This window comes from Monopterus albus, unplaced genomic scaffold (genome assembly GCF_001952655.1).
Source record: "Monopterus albus unplaced genomic scaffold, M_albus_1.0 scaffold17.1, whole genome shotgun sequence".
Taxonomy (NCBI): domain Eukaryota; kingdom Metazoa; phylum Chordata; class Actinopteri; order Synbranchiformes; family Synbranchidae; genus Monopterus; species Monopterus albus.
In genome coordinates, this window is record NW_018127897.1 from 757,553 (window position 1) to 783,142 (window position 25,590).

Consider the following 25,590-nt stretch of genomic DNA (forward strand, 5'->3'; position numbering starts at 1 on the left):
ACATGTCGTGTCTTAAACATAAGAACATATTATGGCTAAGGCTACTGTTATACACGTCATAATAATATTAAACATCCTGTCTGCTGACAGTCATCAACTCTTCTCTCTAGTTATCCTTGACCAGATGTACCCTGTAGAAACTCATAAGCATGACTAAGCATTTAACAGTCTAACTAGACATCCTATCTCCACTAAACATTTCTAATACATAAAGTATCTATCCAATATCTATCTGACTAAAAATATCTAACACTATCTATCTATTTATTTAATTATTTATTTATTTTCCAAAGAAGAACAAAATTAATGCTACATTACTGAGAACATAGACAAAAACAACATTCCTAATGCTGAAGGTGAAGTAGTTGCAAAAACTAATGTTAGCAACAACACCACAGCAAAACCAGGCTGTGACAACAGGGCCACAGCGGGGTCTCTGGAAATCAACAGGCTGCTGCCTCTGCCCATGTTGGAAACACTGGGCTCACAATAGTTGGGACTGAGAAGGCTTTCAAGCCTTCACATCTAAACTACAAAGGCATGTTATCATGCTATGAGTTATTCACATGCTAATAATTAGAGATGGGACAACATAGGAAGTTCAATGTATCACGATACAAAAATGTCACAATGTGTATTGTTTGGTCTAAGCTGTAGATGTAAATAAAGCGAGTAGCACATCCACTGGCTGTGTGCTATGGCAGCTCTCCAGTGGAGGAGAAGATACAGGGAAAAAATCTTTTCTCTCAGATGTTCAAATCATGACATCAGTGACATAAGTCAGTCAGGTTTCCACCCTGTTCTAGGCAATAACGTTACCTGCTCATGATATATTCCTCCCTCTCCTCCACAATGCACCCAGGAACGTTGGGTTGTGCACAAAACTGTGCTGCTCCTGTGTACCAAATTTGCAAAATATTGTTGGACATGCCTACATGCACTTTGCACGTGGAATTTAGATATCATTTTTCCGATGTGGCCTATTTCAGGGAAATAGCCCCCAGTCTTTTGCTAAGCTTTCACATAAACATAGGGGTGACAAAATAACAAAAAGTATGAGACAATTTGAGAATTCCTTATTTGTTTGTGCAGATTCTCAGTCATCCAGGTCATAGTAAGTTGAAAAAACCTAAAAAATCACCTGGACTAGATTTCTAGGTCGAAGACGTTTCACCTCTCATCCAAGAGGCTTCTTCAGTTCTACCCGACTGGCGTTGAGTCGGTAATATTTATCCCCCTCGGTGGTGTTTCAGTCCTTTGATGCCCAACAATGTCCCCTATCGACTGAGTCGTTACAGCCCAGTATCGGTGAGAGTCGTTACTTGTCTTTGAACCCTCACCTGTGGACCGATGCCTATTGTCCTGGTGGGCATGATTGGGCAAAGATCTCCAAACAGAGTTGTAGATGATGACAAGCTGTTTCTTAGTCCACCACCCCTATTTAGTGAGGGGTGTTCTATTTTTACAAAAATAGCTTCCTTAACTCCTCTCTCAAACCAGCGATGTTCTCTGGAGAGGATCTGGACTTCACTGTCCTCAAAAGAATGTCCTTTGTCCTTCAGGTGGAGGTGGACTGCTGACTCTGGTCCACTGGAGTTGGCCCTCCTGTGTTGGGCCATGCGTTTGTGAAGTGTTCTCTGGTTTAAAGTTAACTGGGATATTGTGGTTGTGAAATATCCTTTTTAACTTCTCTGATAAACCCGCCACATAAAGGATGACAGTGTTATCCCCTCTTGTTTCTGGTTTCTCCCTGTTGGTGTTGGGCCTCTTCCTTGCTTTAGAGGTGAAATGTCTTTGACCTAAAAACCTAGTCCAGTTGATTTTTCTATGTTTTTTCAGCTTCCTTATTTGTTGTTTTAGATGGCAATGAAAAATTATCTACTGCACTTTTCTTGTTTAGGAATGAAAGCTTGTTATGCCTGTTGGCCTTTTGTGAACCAAAATTCTTGCAGAATGAAGAATTTTACTTTATTTTTACTGACCTGGGGTTTTTACTTCTCCAGCATAGTCAGACATTTATGGCAGCTTTCATCTTGCAGCTTTAGTAACTGCACTATGTAGCTACTATGGTTGCTGTTTCCTTAAGATAAACACTGACAGTATGGACAGTTGACAGTGTGAAGCTAACTTGACACACATTATGTTAATACCATCTGTATTGCTTTAAATACACAGAACAACAAAACAGCTGCTTCATTTATTTATCATGAACTAGGGCATCTAAATGTTAGCAGCAACTGCGACTTGTTGACATAAGGGTGCACTTATGTCAACAAGTGACAACTGTCTGGCAGCTGGCATGGATGATACTTGTGTGATTAACACGATGCCACATGGCAGAATTGTCCGGTTTTACACATCCACATATTTGATCCTTCACAAGCAGAATGTCCAGTATAATCCCTCTCCATTCTAACTTCACCAGCAACAGAGCTTATACAGAGAATCTGACTACAGAATTTTGAAGGAAAACAGTAAAAACAAGTTTAAAGATTTTTAATCACAAGAAGAGACCAGGTGATATCTGTTGTATGGTAACTCCAGACATGATCATTTCTCACACAACTGTAAACAGATCCCTTTGTCTTGGTATCAGAAGGGACTGGCCACTGCAAAACATTTTGCTGAATGGGTAGTTTGCGGTTTCATATTCATGTACGATAAAGTCAGGCTGTGTGACTGTGTATGAGAGATAATTCCTGAGTGAGGTGTGAATCAATTCTGATGTGAAGAAATTTTATTGAAGGCTAAATTTTTCACAGATATGATTATGTTCCTTCCAGGTACAAAAGTGGAACAAAGCTGACAATGAGATCCTAAAAAAAGCTGCGTAGGTTAAATGTGAAAAGAAGTATGAATGAAGAAGATGATTTTTCTGCCAGACACCTGCTGTCTGCCTGTCTCTCCTCCATCATCCCTCTGTCCCTCCCACCATCGATCCATCATCTTTCTTATATTCCTCATTTATTTAACTTTGAAATAGAGGTATACTACATGTGATTATTGCAGCCATAAATGGATGCCCGTCTGTTTCAGTTAGACTAACACAAGGCCACATGTAAATCAGTTGCATGTGTCTGAGAACCATAATACTGCTGCTAAATCTCAAAGTCCTCCCTAAGGTCTTAAGCTCAGATCCCTCAAAGACTTAAGTGACATCACCTGGAAATGATTGGGTGCAAGAGTCTACAAGTACTGAAAATTGTATAAAGAGGAATGAGACAGCACTTTGTGACTTACAATATCACAGCACCAAAACGACGCCATGTTATAAACTATTGTGGGTCTAGGGCTTTTTATTTTATTTTTTTTTTACGTTCCCCGTGGCCAGGACACTTAAGGGTCCAACTGCCTGATATGAATGTGATCCAGGCTCTTGCCTTACAGAGTGGACGAGAGGCAATTGCCGTTTATATATTGTAATCAATTTATTGTACATTTTTGTCAAAATGGGATCATTAATCAAAAATGAAAATAAACAGTTGATGAATGAAATATGCACGTAACATAGGATGTTTATGTATGTTAGCCTAAAGTTTTTCCAAAGCAACTTACAAGAATAATGATTGTTCGTTTACCGTTATTCATCTTTTTTTTTATTATTATTTTTATTTTCATTTTATGGCATTGGTTTACCTTTTTATGCTTCCGGGCTTCCCCAGGGAACCTCATGTTTCACATAATAACGCTATGAACTGTGCGGAATTCCCTCAGGTACAGTCTGCAGAAATGCCGACTTACGGAAAGTGGGCATAAAAGGCTCAAAATGAAGGTGAGAGAGCCCTCGTGCACCTAACAATTTCACAGTGGGACAGCCCTGAGCCCTCACTAACTCAGCGGGAACGCGCCTCAAAGTCCATGAGTCTATGAGTGTGGACACTGGGATTGGGCCTGCCAGTACGTGCACCATAAAATGTTGCTGCAATTGGACCTACAATGTGCTTTTTAAGTTTGCCTGTTTCTAAAGACAAGATTTTATGTAAAAACTGTTCAGCGAAAAAAAAGCAAAGGGTGGGGCATACAGTTTCAGTCATTTCCTTTCAGCACTGACCAAAATGCTATCCAGTGACTATTGAATATATGCTATTACAGCTACAGTATTTGTGCAGGTTAGTGACTGTCCATTACAAAAAAGTGCCAATAAACAAGAAATCCACACATAACAATATTCCAACATAATAACTCTGTAACATTTCATTTCTACTCAGCATTAACCTTTTAATTTCCTTTACTATACAGAGAAACAGATGTAAACAGGCTATGACACCACAGAAAATATATTTTTAATATTTTAAACGGTGATTATTTCCATGGGTTTACCACAGTTTCTAGTGTTAATTAGCTGCTATAGTGGAGATTATATGAGTCACTGTTATTGTGACAAATCAACTTTAGCTACAGTAAAAAATCTTTTGCACACAGTACAAAACTGTCTTCACCACACAATGGGCAAAATGGGGTACCCAGTGATGAAGCTGTATGTAATCTTTATTTTTTCAAAATTTTTATTTATTGATTGACGGTTTTTTTTGAAGGATAGCCTTTTTGCTGTTTACTGGTTTGGCCTATAGACACGTTCGTAGTGTGCATCACAGTGTAGGATTTACAGCTAGATTGGTCTGATCTGGCTCCAGTAGTGTTGTATTTTCCTCCTTTTCCATTACAGGTCAAATATGTTGACACACACACACATTTGCTGTACTCTGGCAAACTACAATCACTTTAGATCTTCACTGTCCTTCTGCACAAAGACACCATATTCTTAATGAAAACTCTACTGAGTCTTTACAATGGGTCACTGTGCCCTGACTACACTCACGTGGACTTTTTTTTTCTTATATGTGACGAACGTGATCTGACAGCACTCAGACCTAATCCGGGTGCTATCTCAGGGAAGCAGACAGACTGAGGAGCCCCGTAGCGTGGCACTACCATCTTTTTCTGGTCATTACCGGCACTAGGCCTCTCAACATGGTTAGAAGCAATGAAGGAGAACCTCAATAAATGATCAGTGTGCTCTGCCAGCACCAACGCATGCTGCATCTGCTGCCTTCCTGTTGCTGGAAGACAGGCATCCCATCTTGCTCCCTCACCGATTATACAACCCATAACCTCTCCAGGATAATAGTATAAACCTTTTTTGCCACACAGCAGATGGATGAGTCGGCTCATTCTAATGACCTAATTTAGGCTAAGGAAGTGGTTGATTTCCCAGACCTCGAGGACTGCAGAAGCCCACCTCTTCTAAAGCCCCAAAGGGATAAATGAGGCCCATTATGCAGTGAAGTCTGTAATGATGCTTTTGATTATTAAGTTGTCAGGAGGTATTGGCCCTCTGCTCATCAGTGTTGTTTAGCACTTTAAGGCCTCCATAAAGATGAGTGGTTTTTTGTTTTGTTGTTTTAATTTTTTAGAAAAGATGAAAAAGCAGAAACATGTGCCTAATGAAGTCTCAAGCTTATAGCCCCTCTCATGGCAGGATAATTACACCAAATGCTTCCAGCAAACACTTCAGCCCTGTGCCAGCACCACGCTACATGTCTCACCAATCAAAAAGCCCTGACCTAAATCAGGTTCCCATGGCTTGTCTGTAATGTTGCCCACCCACAGACTCACTGGACCTCTGCTCCACAACCAAATGGTCTTATACTTGTATAGAGCTTTTCTATGTGACTCGGGGGTCAGTGTCTTGCTCAAGGACACTTCACCCCAGCTATAGATGGATACTAAACCTACCTCATTCGGCTAATGAATAATTTGTTCAACACGACATGCAGAGTGGCCGAAGATGATGATAGTGCATGACTAGTAGCGCACTGGTCCAGTTATGACAAATGTGTACAAAAATACACAAAACACATTTTACACAGGACAGTTACTGAGCCACATTCTGTTGTACTTCTGAATTTTGTCATCTAACAGGTCACACCATTTGAGAATGGACACCTTCTGATCATACTATAGCAAAAAGGCTTTTATCACTTAGCTTTTTCATGCAGTATGTATGGAAGTTATAATAAGTGCTGTATGCACTTCTCTTAGTTTACTAAAGAGCACACAATAGTCTGGGAAATGAAATTTTAAAGAGCAACTGAAAAGATGTGCAGCTACTGTATATCATTAAGCCATACCAAATCGCTCACTAAGTATGGGCAGCCCAGTCTCACATGAAAATGTACAATAGTTGGTCCACAGTGTAAAACATAGTAATGTCACAATAAGGGCTGTAAAACTGTGACAGACCAATGCTTTTTGTATTGCAGCCCAATGGCCTTCATGTTCTTCTTCTTGGTGCTTTATGGTGGTTGGCAAACAATGAAATGGTGGATTGCCACCACCAACTGGACTAGAGTGTAGATAGGAAAGCTAATATTTGTCAGTTGAAGTCAAATGGTTATGAAGTATAGAAAGTTAATAAAACACTAGGGCAGCTGGTGGTTGGGGCGAATGGATGGACAAACACTTGACTTTCACACAGAGAAACAGAAATTGTATCCAGTGTTTGACATTGTGCAATGCTGTACTTTACATTAGAGAGTGTTTTCACCAAACCCAGGGTCTTTGCCTAACATTAACCATGTGATTTCTGTGGCTAAATGTAACAATTTTCTTGAATTTTCTTTGCCAAAAGGACAGAGCCATGTCATAATTTTGGAGGTGTAATTGTGAGATTAGCACTTTTTGCCTTGTGGATATTTTGCAGTGAAACTGGCCTGGTTAGGGCGACTCATTTGCTGTAAGCTTGAAATGCAGCTTTAATTTGGCAGTCTGTGCTGTCTTAAAGAACAAAGGCTGTGGTCAGATTGGCATCAGTGGTATTACTGTACATTGGCTTCCACTGAAATTTGCACAGCGGAGAGGAAGTATCGCAATGTTAATAGAACACGCTCCTGCAGCATAATTAACTTCTGTGCTGTCCATTAATGTGCTCAGTGTGTTCTGAACATATTTTGGACAAAACATGCCTAAATAAATTGCTCCACATACCCGCCCTGAGCTGTCATGTAATGGGGCCTTTCAATCCGACAGTGCTGTACAGATAAGGCATTATCTGCATGCTGTTCACATGCAGCTGGATATGTAACAAGAAATTCAAAATGCTCCCAAAATACTGTTTTATCCAATAGTAAATAAGATGTCGGGAAGAGATTACACACATTTATGATCAACTGGACAATTCTTCTTGTGATTCTAGTAAATATGTTCTTTCAGAGTAAGTCGAGGATGATAAATTTGTTTCTCGGGGATAAGACAAACTACTGTAAATCACCACAATGTGAGTGGCTTGGCTGCGCCCCTCTTCATGTGTTGAGGAGAACTAAATAGTGGGTGGAAAGCATGGGGTACAGAGCAGAAAGAAGGCGCAAAATGGCAGGAGCCTGATGCATTAACACAATATTTGCAAATCTTTTACTTAAGAAGCCAGCATGCAAGGCCATTTTAATAATTGCTAAGACTTCTAACTGGTATAGACTGCTTCCAGCACTAGATGTGCGGCACAGGGGCTAGAAATCTTTATTGACATGTTGAGAAGGAAATAACTTTTAGATATATTTGAAACAAAAACCCATTTCAGAATTTCCCATGAAACAAGCAAATCCACAGTAGATGCTAGATGCTGGATGCTGCATAATTAACAAACAAGCACTGTAAAGCTCTCTCACTCTAGTCTGAAAATGACTCCTGGAAGAATGGGTGGCACAGGAACAGATGGACAGAGGCCACTTGAACACAGTGTAATGAAACGATCCGCAGAAAATTTGCTCATACAGCATGCATTTCAAATGAACCCAGTGAGGGTGTTATGTCTCATTTATTTTGGTAACTCACACCTAATGTATTTTTTACATATGTACCAAGTGCATTTCTACAGATCCCATATTTTAGAGCTCTCTCTATTTGCTGATAAATGCTAGAATATGTAATACTTGGAAAAAATACGATATTCTTTCCACTATGGTCATTAGAAAGACATTAAACATGCACTTTTGTATCATTAGCATATACTATAAGACTTGTAAAGAACAGCAATGTGCATCTGCTTATTAGACAGCTAACAAAAATATTTCCATATAAAAAGCCATTAGTGCACATCAAAACAAGCTATTCCTGTTAAACATCTGTCTAAAGATCAACAGAGTGATTAGAACATGTGGTAAATATCCTCCACCTCTTCAAAGGCAATATTGCACACAAATTGTAACATTTGCTGGTGTTGACCTCAGTTTGTATTTTTCAACAACACATTAAATGTTCGTGGAATTATTTATTCCTCTACTAATGTTCCAGCACATTCTCAATTAGCATTAACAGAGGACAGGCGCTCACTAGGGAGAAAAGAAAACTGGTAGCCACTCACTATAAATAAATCATGATACCAGGTGGAGCTGAATATTACAGAGAAGGACTCTTGTAATAATAGTGGACAGTACTAAATCTATTTCCCAAATCACCATTCTGTCTGAAAAGAGGCTCTCCACAGATTTTTTTTTTTTACATTACTGACTACACTCTGGGTTAGATTATCCCTGCCTGTCTTTTCCATCACTGTACCTTTCTGTCACAAACAAGGCTCCCAGTGCCCTCTACCATTCTGACCCTCTATTACCCAGCCCAATCATCTTAGACAGGTGTTGAGGTACAGTAATAAACTCTCTCCTGATGGAGCCGAGGCAGCCTCTCTTTTAAAGCACCTCTGAGAACTCTGAAATGACTGAACTCTGTGTTGATCAGGTGCTGTGGCTACAGTTGACTCGTGGCTGCCAGCTGAAAAAAAAATTACAATCTCAGTTATTGCTCTGTATGGACTGTATTAACAAGATCAAGTGTGCTTAGAGTTGGCTTGGCAAGGCTGCCTCTGCAATGATTTGACCATATTCTAAAATAATAATGACAATAAACTGTTTATGTATTTATTGCTAATCACAGGTTTTGTTATAATCACCCTCATAGCTTTTAGTATCTTCCACTTGACACTGTTTACAGTTAAGAAGTAAGTGAAGTTGTCAGTAGAGACACTGAGAGAAAATTAAAGGCTCAAGTTAAACTCGGTTCCCTGGCTCTTGCTGTATATCCATGCTTATAGAATATATTACTGCTTAGCTCTGTTGCTAATGGAGTCTTTTCAGTCACAAGGATATGCCATCACTGCATCATAAACTCTGTAGAGTGATAGCACCATAAAGTCCATGGGGGATACACAGCCTGACTCCAGAGGTTTATCACAGCTTCAAGCTGCCTATCCAAAAATTAACATTTTAGAAAAACAAAACAGTGTAGAAGATGAAAGTGCTTAGTGATATTAACCATTAACGACTGTTTAACCTGTAGGCCTACATTTCAGGCACTGTTGGAAGCTTTCATAACAACTGCCAGGAGGATATCAGTCAGTTTAAACATATAGCATATGCACTGTCCACCCGCACCAGTGTTTTCAATTATTCTGTCTGATTAGACTTACAGTATGTGCACAGGATTACTGAGTGTTGGCACAGTAAATGCGAGCTGGTTATTGCATAGGTAATGAGCATTGGACTAATTCTGTTTACTCTTGCAGTGTGCGTTTAATCTTCCGCTTTTACCTATTACTGCATAGTGGCGCTACTGTATGTAGGAAAAACTCAGAAAGGCAACGGTTCATTATTAAGTTTCATAATTACTTTTGCCTTCTATTTATTACTCTTTTAGATTTTCATAATGCGTTTTCTATTTCAGACACATTGTGCACATTGCTAATGACTGGTTCTTGATGTGTTCATTCATCCTTTGTGCTAAAGCAATCTGCTCCTCCAGTTCCCTCTGTAGCTCCTTCATCACACATTCTCTGACTGGAAGAAATAGCAGAGACTAGTGTTCATTGTTGCTGTATTGAGCATGTGCTGAATTGTGACCTAGAAAGATTCAGTGGACCCTTCGAGCTGAGATGGTTATTAAGCTAAATTAGCCTACATACTGCAGGCAGGGGTCAGGGTAACCAACAGTGGCAGCTTGCACAGCTTACTGTTAACACTTGGGAAGGAATTTTAAAATGGAAAATAAGCAGGGTCATGAAACCTAGACTTGCAGGTGATGTTCAGCAACAAGAGACTATATTTTTGTGGTTTCTTTTATCACAGGATAATGTTTGTCAAACCGTTTTCAAAAAAAGACAGTAAGATTTATTTAAGTTGCAAAGACTGTTCCCTAATGTTGCCAACAGTCTGCACTAGTGTCATGGCAGGCTTATAAAAACATGACTCTTTTTTTTAACTCATTGATTAAATTTAGTCCTCACTTAAGTAATCAAGCAAACAAAGCTATTTAGCCTCCTCTGGGCCTAAGAACATCTTACATTAACAACTCAGTGAATAAAAAGTAAGCAAATCACAAAGCAAACTGGTTGAGTAATTCAAGGATTAGAGAATTCTTACAGCCCAATTCCCTCCAGGCAGTCTGCCAACAGAGAAGCAGTCCAGGTGCTCATGAGGTGTACAACACCACAACTGGCAGATCTGCAGAGAAGCTCAGTGACAGATGAGCCAGTGCCATGCATGCAGGCATGTGCAGCCAGATTCAAACACAGGTGGTTTGACATATCAGCATAAAATCTCTCTGTTAGGAGGTAAGGCCTGAGGAGCTAGGTATGTAAAATGCAGTGGGAGGAGGAAAAGAGCAGCATCTAGTCATTTTTAACACTCTTTTGTTAAAGAGTTTTATTCTGTCTTATAATTTATAGCTTGTGATGTTATTCAGAATTCTTAAATTTGATTTGAGGGTTATGTGATCATGATCAAATGATCTTATGATATTTAGACAAGATTATCAAGCTCATGGATGCCAGTTGTCACATTTGTCTTCACCTGAGGTCAGAATAGTAGTCCACCTTTATACAGTGTAAGTATGTGCTGCAGTTTCAGTCTGAGACTTGATATCTCTTTTCAAGTTAGACAAGGAATGAAGATGGATTTTACTTTGCGACTTTGTGTTGTTGATACAACTGTACTCATTTGTAGTCATAAGAGCTTGAAAGAAGCAAACACTGCACATAATTATAGAGGCAGAAAAAGGGGATTGTGTTCCACAAATCTCAGGGTAAAACTACACTTTCTCTGCAATTATGCACTGTAGCAAACCCATATGAGCATGTCTGAAAAAACTTTTTGGAGTTCAAACCTCTAGGCTTAATTGCTGAATGTTTTGGGGACATGTACTGTATCATTTACAAACTACATGAATGCTGAGTGCATTCATTTTACAATAGATTGTTGTTCAGAGCAGAAAATGCTGATTGAAGGTGCTGAAAAGTCAAGTATAGGGGAATGTATGATTTTAGATGTTGTCAGTAAACCAGTGTGATTTCATCTCAAGTGTTTTCTGTTCATCAGACACTAAACACTGTGGCTGCTGATGGCAGAAGCACTGAGGTTAAATTTGATGAATAAAATGCTTTTATATGACATATTTCCACATGGTAGGTGAACATTTATTTTTGTTTACCATGCACTGAAATTAAAACAAGCATTAGTGTACAAACATCAAAAGCACTGGGTTAAACGTTTGTACTGTAAAGCTATATGTCTGTGTTCATATCACTGACCCTGGCAGCTACAGCACAATATCAAGACAAAATGAATCAGTCATAGACTGTAGTCATGTACAGCAATCGTCACTCATCCAAGAGGTGTCTTCAGCGGTTGTCTCACAGAACTGAAGACACCTCTTTTAATGACTCATGACAGATTTCCAATGTTACAATCTCATTCTAGTGGATATTTAATTTTGCCTTCAAGTACTGTAGCGTTAAGCTAATTTACGAGACCTGTCCATGGGAAGCCTTGGTGGAAATACAAACAATTGCAAAACCAGGAATAAACTATTAAGGATTTATGGATGAAAGGTACTGCTAAAACTACCTTTGGTTTGGGGGAGGGGGAGGGGGTACATACTGTATCAGTGGAATGTAAAGTATTTGAAAGTTTTGTGCATTCTAGTATCATATGAGCGGTCACAGAGATTTATAATTATACTGAAGTGATACCGATACATTTGGCTAAGTATTTTTCACACTTCTATCAACTTTTGTCTAAATAGTATATGTACTGTATCTGTGAAGAGGAAGATCAGTGTACTTTTTGCAGTTGTAATGCTTCCAAAAGTACCAAAACATGAGTAATAATGAACCCTAAGTGATGCAGTGGTGGTGCTAAAAGCCCTGTGCTGTTGTGCCACCAATGATGTGTTTTAATGTTTTAACCTAGCTTTGTTTTGTCCTGTTGGAACAAATCACTTCAGATATAGTTGTTTGGCCATTACCTGATTCAGAAAGTTTTGATATGTCCAAATGTTACTGTGAAGTGTATGTGGGATAAATACAAAAACACTCTTTAGCATTTTCCAATGAGTGCCTGCACTGTTATTGTCAAACGTTGACACAAAAAATGACTCCCTTAGGTGGAATAAAGAGACTATAACCGTGCTAGCAGCTCTGTACTTTGGAGCAATAATGCTTTGGGCTAAATGCTATGGAAGCATGCTGATATTTTCCAGGAATTATATTTCCTGGGCGGCGCAGTGGTTAGCACCGTTGCCTCACAGCAAGAAGGTTCTGGGTTCGGGCCCCACCCGGGACCTTTCTGTGTGGAGTTTGCATGTTCTCCCCGTGCTTGTGTGGGTTCTCTCTGTGTACTCTGGCTTCCTCCCACTGACCAAAGACATGCAGCTTAGGTTGATTGGTGTCTCTAAATTGCCCGTGTGTGTGGTTGTTCATCTCTGTGTTAGCCCTGTGATGGATTGGCGACCTGTCCAGGGTGTACTTTGCCCGATTGCCGGCTGGGATTGGCTCCAGCCCCCCTGTGACCCCATTCAGGGACTAAGCGGTAGAATATGAATGAATGAATTATATTTACCATGTTAAAGTGTTAGCTTACTATCATTTGCTAATAAGCAAAGCATAATCTGACAGTAATGGAAATTTCACTGCTTTTTCTCCCTCTTTTCTATTGCAGGTGGTGGGTGAGATCGATAAACTAACATCCGACTTTGACTTTGACCTGGAGCCAGATGACTGGACAGTGGCCACAGCCAGCAGCACATCCAGTAGTGAGCGGGGCTTGGGAGAGGCCTTCAGGCTGGACTTCCTCAATGCAGATGTGCTTTCAGATAGCTGGGAGTTCTGCAGCTACCTGGAGGCAGCTGGCGCAGCTGCCCGCAGATCTGGTGAGCAGCCAGGAGATCTACGATCACAGCTGGGCCGCGGGACAATCCCTACCCAGACGCAGACCCCCACCCCGCCCCCCACCACTGCCTCCGTCTACTCCCAGATGAATGGTGGGCTGCCTATTCCCAATGGGCCCCGTATTATTACTCCAGATTCATCCAGCGAAGAGGCCAGCAGCTCCACGCACAGCCACAAGACTTCCCGTACCTCTGGCACAAGAGAAAGAGTGCGCTTCAGTGACAAAATTCTGTACCATGCATTGTGCTGTGATGACGATGAGGAGGAGGAGGAAGAGGAGGAGGAAGAGGAGGAGGAGCAAGAGGAATTGCAGGAGGACAAGAGTGGCTGTGCTACACCAGACAGCGATACTGAATCAAGTCTTCTGGCCAGCTCAATCACACCCAAATGTTCTTCCTCTGAGCACTCACTCCTCCATAACTGTCTGGACCCTTCTTACATCTCCTCACCAGTGAAGGGGTTGACAGGAGGTCACACACTACCCAGGAAAGGTCTCTTAAACCCCGGCTGCCGCAAAAAACTGTTACGAAATAGCAGCACACAAACTGTCTCTGACAAGAGCACCCAAACTGTACTGCCCTATATTCCAGCCAAACAGAAAACAAAGGACCACTGAAAAAGCCCTAAGTTTATCATAAATTTCATGAAGAGAACTGTGCATTATTTAATATTAAATACATAGCTCATAGATTAATACACAAATAAATTAATTACTAAATAAATAAATGATATATGGGAAAATCACTCGACTACCTAAAGTCATTCTGAGGCTCAGGGAAACACAATGACATGAAGCAAAGCAGATCATTAAAATGAAAGTTAGTGGTCGACCAAAAGGTTAGTGCCTGTTAAAATATACAAATATGAATTGGTTCCATATTTGTAATAATTTGAAACACTGACAAGGATTACAAAAGCAATCATTTTTACTGGAAAATTGTAAGTGTTCAAATTTAGAAGTGGAGTATGAAGAATATGAAGAGGTCCCTTCACCTGTTCATACAATAGTATAAGTCACAAAAAAAGGAAGAAAATGCTTGTTTATTTGTGTGGATACAAAACAATGCACATTCTGTATTCTGAATCTGTATAAACATTGTCTTTTTTTCATGTTCCAGTTATTTCAAATGCCAAGCGGATTATTGCTTTCAGCTGAGAAATGTATCTAGATCGACATGTCAAGCCTCTTCAACAGAGCTTTGAGCAGAGCCAGAAAACACTATTTACCTGCACTTGATTTTATAAATCTTCTAAATATGATCTCTTCTCGGTCTGCTGCAAAGGCTGGAACAGAAGAGCGGAAGGCATAAAAACACATACATAAAGTAAGTTGAGAATGTGCTGTCTACAAAAGTGACAATTTCCAATTTTTCTCTTCCTCCGTGCTTAGTGACATCATTAAGCTTAGGATCTGAGTTAAAGACTAGTTCACTAAAAAGTGCTAAAGGTTTTGTCATTCCATTCTGTCACCCAGTGGGGAGCTGAATTCAGCAGAACAGCATTTTATTCACAGGGCTAATGCCAATAGCCGTTCCTGATCAATATGTTAGAGGGAGGCTGCAGTGAGATGTTGCTCTGCTGAGCATGCATGCCACTCTCCTGGGGATCTTTGAACAAAAACTCACAGTCAGACCTATTTACTTACACTGAGTGCAAGAAAAATTAGAACTGTGGCCTTAAAGAACTGACATTTCAAAAAATGTGTGTCCAGGAGTGAAAGCTGATGGTGGAAAAAGAGTGTGTTCCTGTTCAAAGATTTTTTTTTAACCAAGCAATAATCTACCCTGGGGAATGGCTTTGTTAGTCTACTCCCCTGGTCCCTTCATCCTTACTTTCCTAATAGTGTGTTTTCCAGTAAAATGCATGAAGCTGGCCTTTGTGCCTCTGATCACCTAGTGTGACCTTAACCTTCCCCAGTAGGGTGAAATGGTCGAAACAACTTATTTATTCACACAGAAAGATACTCTTTCTCTACTCTACAAACATATGTGCTTCCTTGCTTGGTAAGGGAGTTTGATGAATTAGTTGATGTGATGCAACGGTGAAGCAGATACAACGGCTGAACACTGAAATGTTCTGACATCCATATCTCCACACATGCACAAGCTAGGCGTTTTAACCATCATGTTTTAACCTACAAATCATAGGCTTTTTGTTGCTGGAAGTACTTTTTATGTAATTGTCTTTCTTTTTATTGCAACCAACAAGTCAACATATTGGTCAGCATACAGTATTTTACCAAATTTGTGTAGAAAAGCCAGGTTCAGTCAACAGAAACGTTCTCAGATGACCTACAACTGGTCAAAGCAATTTATTGGGATCAACAACCATAACTTTATTAGTATAATTCATGCTATTGTATCCCAGCATATACTGAAAGATATCCACTTACAGCATTATAAGGTAACATTTTAAAAACCATTTAAATCTCACTGTGGTGCACTTGTAGGTTTTACAGTTTTGACAGACTGACAAAGGCAATCATAGCTGCTAAGCTAAAATAAGCTTTGGTATTGAACAAATTGCAAATTTTAGTGATTTTCTCATGTCAGCATTGCTAGCCTGGATAAACTTTTTCAGTGATTCTCCACTTCAGTCATGCTCTGGAATGTGCCCGGTCATCTACTACAGCACTATATATTATTAGGTGTCCTGGAGAATCCATTCCAGCCCACCCCTTTGTTGTTGTTTGTGCATGTATAACAGTTATTGCAAAGTGCACTGCTTAGGGGAATTACAGCTGTGCTGTTTAGGCAGCATCAAATCTCAAGAGCCCAATATAAGGAAGCAGAGTGAGCACTTTTACACCAGGCAGCCTGGTATAAGTTGCACAAGCATCAATTAGCCTGAAGTTGATGTGCTATACATGGATTTAGCAGAGGTAATTTGGTGATATTTATTTTGTTCTAGTTTTTGTAACATTTTATTTTGTCTTGCTCTGGCCCAGTTAATTCCATATACAGTACCTATGAAGAAAATGGCACTGAAGAAAGATCAATGGCTCACTCCCCAAAGCACTGGCTGCCATTTTCCTACTAGTCTGGGGTCCAACAGGTCATCATAGCCATTAGTGTAAACAAATAAAGCTATATGGCCACAAAAACAAAGCATAAATTACAAGAAAACAAACTAAGTCCTTATGTGATGTCTATATACCCAGTAGACATTTCAATGTGAAATGTTGTTTTTTGTTGTTGTTGTTGTCGTTCCTTTTCTAGTCTAAAGATTTTATGTCATATTTGTGCATGAAGTCACCTCTCCAAAGGGAGGCGACAGTGGTGCGGTGGGTAGAGCAGTCATCTCCAACTGGAAAGTTGAAGGTTCAAATCTCAATGCCTGCAATCTACATGTCAAAATGTCCTTGGGCAAGACACTGAGCCCCCCCGTTGCCCCCAATAGTCAAAGCCATTGGTTGAGTTGGTGCCGCAGATGGCTGCCAACAGTTCTGTACTGGAAACAAATTCCTTGTGTGTAACATACTTGGCCAATAAAGGTGATTATCCTTATCCTTAAATACAGAACAGTTTGGCACTGTCACAGAATATATTGTCATTGGGAGCAGATTTGAAATATTTGGACAAAACATTAGCAACATCTCTTTTGCCAACAGGCTTGTTATTCATCTCTAATAGTGCATAGCTTTGTCCTTGGTTCACTGCAGGACACGGATGGGAGGCATCCAGAGGTTATGAAAACCTGGGCACACTAATGTCAAATGCATACAAAACACACTGTGCATTTTGTATGTGTGCATAGAGCAATTGGCCATAACATTATGACTACCTGCCTAAAACTGTGTACATACTGTAGGAGTCAATGTAGCAGTTGTCTGGCACTCATGTCACTCTGCAGCTCACTGCACATCTTGCGTGAATCTGTTTGTTTCCATACTTACACTGTCAGGAAGAACACATGTGTGTCAACCATTCAGCCAAAAGTTTAAGCAAAAAGGAGTGAAAATTGTGGTTGTGCGGACAAGTTAGAGAGAATTTTTAGACAGGTTCAACAGCCTCCCCGTGCTATTTTTCATATCACCACTATAGCTGCTGAATGTATATTTTAATAGTGACCAGTGTATGGTATTTCTCATTTTCAACCATTTTAACAAAGATTCAAACAAAACTGAATATTTTGAAAAGGATTAATGGAATTTCAAAGTTTAATCTACCTTATCATCAGTGAGCCTTGGGCGTCCATGACCCTGTCACTGGTTCCAGAGCATATGAGCAGTGAGAATTTTCATTACTAGCTCATGGAGCTGTTCAAAGCTGCACCAGGCCGCTCCACTCAGTGTCGCTCAGTGCTCAACTCAGATTGCATCGTGCTCCACTCAGATCGCATCCACTCAGTTTCCTTTTTAAAGGACTTTAAGAACTCTATTGGTGAGCTCACAACAGACAATTTTTGACTGAAAACTGCTGGATGACTGTGCAAGACACAAATGCATTCTGGGTTGGGCTTGGGCATGTTTCAGGCTTGTGGTGTGAGCGGCATCAGAACAAAACTGGAGCAGAACTTAGGTAGACGCTCCCTCCTCTGCGCTCTGAGCTCTGTCCAAAACTACCACGCTCCTGATCCCCACTCGTTCTCACTTTACAGTACTCACGTTCTCTGTCCAGTTGACTCTCTGTCCTTCCTTAGACACTGTAGGTAGGTACTAACCACTGCAGACCGGGAACACCCACCGAGACCTGCAGTTAGACATGCTCTGACCAAGTTGTCCAGCCATCACAATTTGGCCCTTGTCAAAGTCACTCAGATCCTTATGCTGCCCGTTTTTCCTGCTTCCAACACATCAACTTCAAGGACTGAATGTTCACTTGCTGCAGGTGCCACTGTAACGAGATAATCAATGTTATTCACTTCACTTGTCAGTGGTCATAATGCTATTGCTGTATGTGAGTCTCTTTGCATCTGCACATTGTGTGAGGAGATAAGTAATGTTTCCTGAATTATACATTGGCTCATGTTTAATTTCATATTTCACTGTCACAGCAATTAATGGAAATCAATACAAACAGATGCTGCACATCCCCCTGGAAGTCATTTGGCCAGACTTGTCCACAAGACAAGATTAAACAAAATCTCTTTTAGAAGGCTGCAAAGTGAGCCATGCCATCTGTGTTTTGACATCAGCAATGGGTATATATTAGTTTACATCACTGATCAATCCTCTAATCACTGACAGTGGGACACTCTGTTGAGTGACTGACAAATAGTGGGAAGTAAAACTGGTTTAAAAAGGTGATTATGACACCAAAAACACAGAAACATATGGTACACCCCTTGCCCCTTCCTTACCTACCCTTCACATACTATATAATTACCACAATTCACTCTCACTGCCCCTTGCCTCCATCAGGGAGCAGAGGAAAAGAGATGACAGATATGTGTTTTCGCTGCTGATTGGTAAGGGTCCATGAAGCAGAGAGCTCAGTGCAGTCTCACTGATTACTATAGATTGGCTAACGGCTGGGGCTACCTAAGGTTGATTTGTTTCATCTCTGTGCCATTTATATTCTGCCACTACAAGAACAAACTATTTCTATTCCATCTCCCTCCTCCTTCTCTGACCTGCATCCCCCTTTGACCGTATACTCCCCTTCCCATTCATGATATTGCTGGTCTATCACTGCGCATCTGCAGTTGAGCTCACCAAGAGACGGGACAATAAATTAGTGTCTCAAACTTGATAAAAGAAGTAGAACGTTTTTGTGTAATTCAACAAAAATGTATGGAGATCACAGTTTAAAAAACTATCAAAGCTTAAAGCTCACAGCTCATGATTTGACAAGGTCAGCAGCAGTAGAACAATTTGCTGAACTTCAAATGCAGTGTACAGTTGGCACAGGGTTATAGAGTACACAGTGTACCCCATGTAGATGACTCCATTGTGTTTGTGCAGACACAGACATAGGTAAAAATCAGCAACAGGATCTATAACGTATTGTGCCCTGGAAAATCAAAGAGTGCCTTCCAGCACCTGAGGGATAGCCGGACAAGACCAAGGCGTCCATCAGTCACCATTTGATTGGGCCGTGGGAGTGATTAATGAAGGGCCATGCAACAGGCGCAGATAAGATTACACCTTCACAGGTGATGAAGGACAGGGCCTGTGGCTGTGAGTGGGGGGCTGAGCGATTCCTGGGACAAAAGACTGCCTTCAGATGACTTGGCACACAGTAATTAAAGTTAATGAGAACCCTGTCACTTTCACATACAGCATGGCATTGTGATTGAACAGTGTGTCAAGCAAAACAAAGAAAGGTAATAGGAGGCACTAATTATTCTATGATAGGTCAAAGAGAAGGCGACCATAAGGTGTTGATCAAATCAAGCTACCAAATTATTTTTAGTGTTTATTGAACCTTGGTTGGACAGTACTGTAGTTCAGGTGGAAGACAAAAAACAGTATATATACTTTATGTTTGCCTCCTTTCTTGTTCCTGTCCACATTTGGTTGCACTGCCTGTAACGTGGTAAACTGTCCTCTTGCAACCTATTAAAAGGCAAATTAATTGTAAAATGTAGCAGCTAGCACTGCCTGATCCAGACAACTGCAGTCCTTAAAACAGCATAGCACAAGCTTTCCAGAAACCAGAAACATGCTTTAGTACAACTACCATTCAAGAGTCAGTGAGGCGCATATACTGTACATCCCACAAATACGAATATCTGTTGACAAAGACATAAAGAAACAGTTGGATATAATTTAGTGATGCAGTGCACTTGAGAAGAATTGATCAGCACACCAAGGCTGAAGAGAGAAAGTTACCATTTTCACCACATTACCTGACCAATAATTGGAATATCACCCAATGTGAACTTAAAATGCAGCATGACTGATCAAGACAGAGGAGCACAGAGTCCATGCCAAGGCAATTTCAGAGTAAGTGAATAAAAGAGGCAGAGAGAGAAATGGTAACTGCTGAAATGCTACAAGACCTCAAATTGAACCACCACAGAAATGTAACCTTGTTGCATACCACATTATCTTGCACATAAATGATGCGTGTAATGACATGCTCAGCTGAGCGAGAAATACATGAAGAGACAATTGAATCGATGCAGAAAAATATACAATTCCAGGAAACACCACCGACACAGACTGCAGCAATACGTGAAGCATGTTACAGAGAATTGCATGATCAGAAAAGAAATATTACTAAGTTACTGGTGAGTCAGTTTGCGAAAGTCGCTGTCAAATCAGTTTGTATTTGAAAGGCGGACTGTGGAATATAAATGCAGCTGAGTGCAGCTCTGTGTGTGTACATCTAATTTTGACAATATGTGGTGCGAGTCAAAGAAAAGGCAACAGCGGTCTTTTCCAGACAGCTCCAGTTTGGCAGCCTGTCAGCATTTCCATGGCATTTTACAGGTAAAGGCCAAGAGGGCAGGGAATTGCTGACAGTTTAGTAAGACCAACAAATAGGAGTTAAATGATGATAAGACAGGTGCAATGCATAAGGCAAGTCCCCAAGTGTCAATTTTTTTCACCTTACCTGGGGATTTCCCCATCGCTCATATTTACTGTTTTATCTACAGTCTAAACCCTGTACTCTCTTTTGTTCACCCCATGTCTCTCTCACATACATGCACATTCCCCTCTATTCATTCTTCTCTATGTGCTTGTCTCCTCTGGCTGGAATGAGCTCTCCACTCTAGCCCAGAAGACTATGACTGAGGTCTTCATCAAACGCACAGCAATTCACAAGGTGCCAAGGACAGGTAAGAGTCATTCCTCTAAGGCTGCACTCAGAAGAAACTGAAGAAAGGGGAATAGGCTGGAGCTGGGTTATGTTGCAGCTCTACAGATGATTGTTTGTGACATAGACTGGTTCCTGTCTTCTGCGATTCTTGCAAAAACCTGCCTGGACTTTGAGGAAAAAGCTTCTGATTGCATTAACTACTTGTTCCTACCTTGCTCCAAGTCTGTGTAGATTCTCAGTCATCCAGGTCATAATAAGCTGAAAAAACTTAGAAAAAATCAACTGGACTAGATTTCTAGGTCGAAGATGTTTCACCTCTCATCCAAGAGGCTTCATCAGTTCTGACTGACTGGTGTTGAGCCGGAGATATTTATCCCCCTCGGTGGTGTTTCAGTCCTTTGATGCCCAACAATGTCCCTTAACGACTGATTCGTTACAGCCCAGTATCGGTGAGAGTCGTTAATGAGGGGTGTTCTACCACCCCTCACTAAATAGGGGTGGTGGACTAAGACACAACTTGTCATCAATCTACAGTCCTATTTTGAGATCTCTGCCCAATCATGCCCACCAGGACAATAGGAGTCGGTCCACAGGTGAGGGTTCAAAGACAGGTAACGACTCTCACCGATACTGGGCTATAACGACTCAGTCGTTAAGGGACATTGTTGGCCTTCAAAGGACTGAAACACCACCGAGGGGGATAAATATTACCGACTCAACGCCAGTCGGGCATAACTGATGAAGTCTCTTGGATGAGAGGTGAAATGTCTTCGACCTAGTGTTAGAAATTAATAAATTAGTCAGATAATTATTTGACTTTAATGTGTTAGACTTTAATGTGTGTTAGTAATGCAGTTCAGTAAGATTCAAAGTCTGCTCATGTGTGCTCTGCTTCAAGGTTAGAAGATAATGTTGATTCTGAAAAGAGTACCTTGACACCAGTTGTTTTCTTGTATTAATTTTGTGTAAGAGTTATGCCTGAATGAATGTTTTCACGCATACAACATACACACACATGGAGTTCTTCATTTTGTTATGACTAGGTAATACGCAGCTGCTCCAAGTATGTGGAGCTCTAGATAAGAGATGGAGTCTGCAGGACGGACTTCATCTGTGTAAGGGGTTAGCCCAAAACTGATAAATGTATTAGGCTCTGTGTTTCCGAAAAGAACTGGGGTATAACACTAGAATTCTAGTCCAGTTGATTTTTTTTAAGTTTTCTTTCAGCCTACCTTGCTCCAATTAGTAAAAGTTTTTGTTGTTGTGGTTGTTTCAATAGCATCTTCTTTAAACCAGCTGTAAAGTGGGTCACCAGACAGAGAGAGTTGCCTGAATGTTGTGTCACGCTGCTGTGTTTTTCCAATACATTACAGCAGTGATCACTCTCAAATGACTGCAATTAGTCAAATGTCAGGTTTGGTTTGCACTCTCATGGTGGCTTGCTGACAAAGTAGCTCAGAGGTAAGTCAAAAGATTAATAGTTGTGAGATTTCATTAAGTCAGGTGATTAAAAGAAACAGGAGGAATAAACACAGATTAATTAAAACTTCTGTGCTTTCCCTTAAGTTTAGTTCATTATTAGGCACAGAAGGCACTAAATAAATAAATAAATAACAATAGCAAATACCTGGGTAGTGTAAGCTATTTTTCCCAGTTACGCTTAACCAGTGAAACTCAGAGAGACGAGGCGGTCCAAGTGGATACAAAAACCGTGCTGGTTTATTCAAAGGATCACAGGTAAAATTAACATTACACGCTTACAGGTATCATTCACCTCCAATACTGAGCGCAGGCAGATAAAGAATGAAAGACCCCGAACCCAACAGGCCTGTACATTATATCTGGTTTGAGCTAACCCCATTCTACACCGGGACGTCAAACTGTGGCGTCACCTCATATGCCAGCTTCACAGCTGACCGTAGCAGTAGTCAAAACATGGAGAAAATCAATGTGTGTGAGTGTTGATTAAGTGGTGTGTATCTAAGAACATACAGGACATTCAGGGACATGTCCGGACATTAAGCCTAGGAAGATATTATGATTAAGATTACGGCTAAACATATCATAATAATAACAATAATCATCCTGCCTGCTGACAATCAAACTTTTCTATCTAGTTATCCTTACCCATGACACCCTGCTAAAATCTCATGACAATGACTAAGCGTTTAAACTAGACATCCTGTCTCCACTAAACATTTCTAATACAACAAGTATCTAACCAATATCTATCTGACTAAAAAATACCTAACAGTAGTTTCAGATATTGATCTAGACACATTAAACTGTACTTCACAATTATTGCTGAAAACAGTCTTTAGTGCTTTATTGTGTCAGTCAAAGTCATAATCATTGTTGTAATTATTTAAACACAATATAATGTTCAGTACCTTACAAAGATGAATGGTGGGAAATAAATCCCATCTGATATAAGGGACCAATTTGTGCTGAGATGTAAAACTCACACAACAAACTTTTCTATTTCAAGATGGTGAAATGGATTTTAAAACGTGAATCTTTCACCCCTGAGTCTGTCTGTGCAGTCATTTTTCAGGAACTAGTGAAGGAAATCCTGATGCAGTACTTTCAAATTATGACTGAAGCTGTCAAAGAACTAAACATAAAACAACATGCTTAACATAAAATATGTTTTCTTGTCTATATCCACAGTCACACAGGGGGCAAGAGTAATTGTACTTCTTAGCCTCAAGTGCTGCTGGCAACATAATTATTTGCATAGTTTGTAGGAGAGGTCTTCAAGGGGCCAGCTTTTAGGGGTATGAATAGAATGAAGGATATGCTATAAATTGTCAAGTAGCAATATAAATACAACACATGTAAAGTTATAGAAAGACTGAGTTATAAAAACAAGATTTGTATTTCTGTTTTCTATTTCTACATTTTGTAGCCAGGAAATAATCTTAATCATTTTAATATCCGTGAATCAAATTACACAGATATTTGTCATCTAATAGCATGCTATTTACATAGCTTACTGATTTTATAAAATATTTTCTCCTTCTTGATTATAATGTACCAGAGGTTCAGATAGTGAGTCTATGGGTATCCAAATTCCAATTAGGGTCAGGTCTCAGTTTATCAGAATAGATTGGACCCATAACAGCCTAGTGTACAGTCTCCACAGTAGATACAGCAGTGATTTGTAATTTGGTTTTGGACTACAAATACCTGTCCAACAGTGTTTCTATTTTTTACTGTTATTGCTAGACTATTTATTCTTCTAACAGAGGTATTAAGAAGGAGCTAGGGGTGTGCGATATATATATTATATACAATATTATTTTAACAATATGCGAGCTGACATCAAGTATGTGACTTTACAAAAAAAGATCAAAAACACACTTTTAGTCCACACACTCACTGCACCATGTAGCAGTGTAGGATATATTACTGCACATCTACTTTGAGAGTGCACACAATGTGTATATAGTCACCATGTTAACCTAGCTAAAAATGTTTTATCTAAGTTCAAAATGAGTAAATAAACCGTGCCAGGAGGCAAAATACAGACACCATCAGCCATGTAATCTACACCCTTAGATTTAATTGCCAGACGTAGATCATCCTCATTTGCATGGAAGTATTTTGGCTTTGAAAAAAAAAATAGATGCTGCTGAACAAATGGCAATCTGCCAACTATGTTGGAAACTGGTTGCCATTAAAGGCAATGCGCCAATTTGTTTCACCATCTGCAAACTTCACACTGCACAGAATTTAAAGAATACGAATAACATGGGGAGAAAGGTGTCCAGGACAGGATTAAACCAGCCAAGGTTTACACAGCACAGTTACACACTCAGCAAACTTTAGCAGAATTCTGCAAAAGTAATTTCAGTGTTTGTACTGTTTTACACGAATGCTTCAATATTAAGTATTTAAAACCTGCTTTCCTAAAATCTTGTTCCCATTTACATCATTAAGCAACAATTAATATGCTATTAACAAAAGTGAGCATTACAATATAAGCCTTTATCAAACAAGGATGCAAAATATCACCTGCTTAACGTTGTCACCAAAAGCCCAGAAAATATCTAGCTATCATTTTTCGTCATCACCCACCCCTAGTTGGAACTAGTACTGAATATACAGTGCTTTTCTTATGTAATTTGGATTAAACGCAGTAAAACCACAGTTTTAAGTTATGCCATCTTGGCCTTGAACAAGTATTCAATCTATGTTCTCTTTTGCTTGTGTCCTCAGTGCATCAACATAGGCTATAAAACCTAGAAAGCACAGCCGTTAAATGGCTATGTGAGCCCTATGCTGGCCTGATGTTTGGCAATCTGGCAGGTGTTTCTGGCACTGTCTGTGTCAGACCAGGACTTTAAGAGCATGTAAAGTGTAAATCTCCAAGCTGTAAGGCTGATCTTTGCTGTCTTCAGACCAGATTTACCACCTTGCACAAAGCTAGAAGAAGCCAGCTGTAGCAACATGCCATTTGCAAGAGGAAATTAAACATTATGTATACCTTTTCACAAACACAAACAGTGAGAGCTCGCAGTCCCTGCGTCTGTATAATTTGTGCAAGGATAATATTACATTAAGACAAAAAAAGTGGTCTAAATTTACTGTGCATTTTACCGTTGGAAACTGAACAATAGCAACCAGCTACAGTATCTCTGGGAAGTGATATTTTGGTGACCCTCA

General features: G+C 40.1%; 1 protein-coding gene across 2 annotated transcripts in view; it reads left to right on the forward strand.

The window, feature by feature from the left end:
• Positions 1 to 16,499, forward strand: part of insyn1 (inhibitory synaptic factor 1) — a 59,455-nt gene extending 42,956 nt beyond the window's left edge. For both annotated transcript variants that reach the window (XM_020592490.1, XM_020592491.1), the window contains exon 3: positions 12,984 to 16,499. In XM_020592490.1, the coding sequence (XP_020448146.1) occupies positions 12,984 to 13,829 (846 nt within the window). In that variant the 3' untranslated portion in view covers positions 13,830 to 16,499. The remainder of the gene's footprint in view (positions 1 to 12,983) is intronic.
• The last annotated feature ends 9,091 nt before the right edge of the window (positions 16,500 to 25,590 follow it).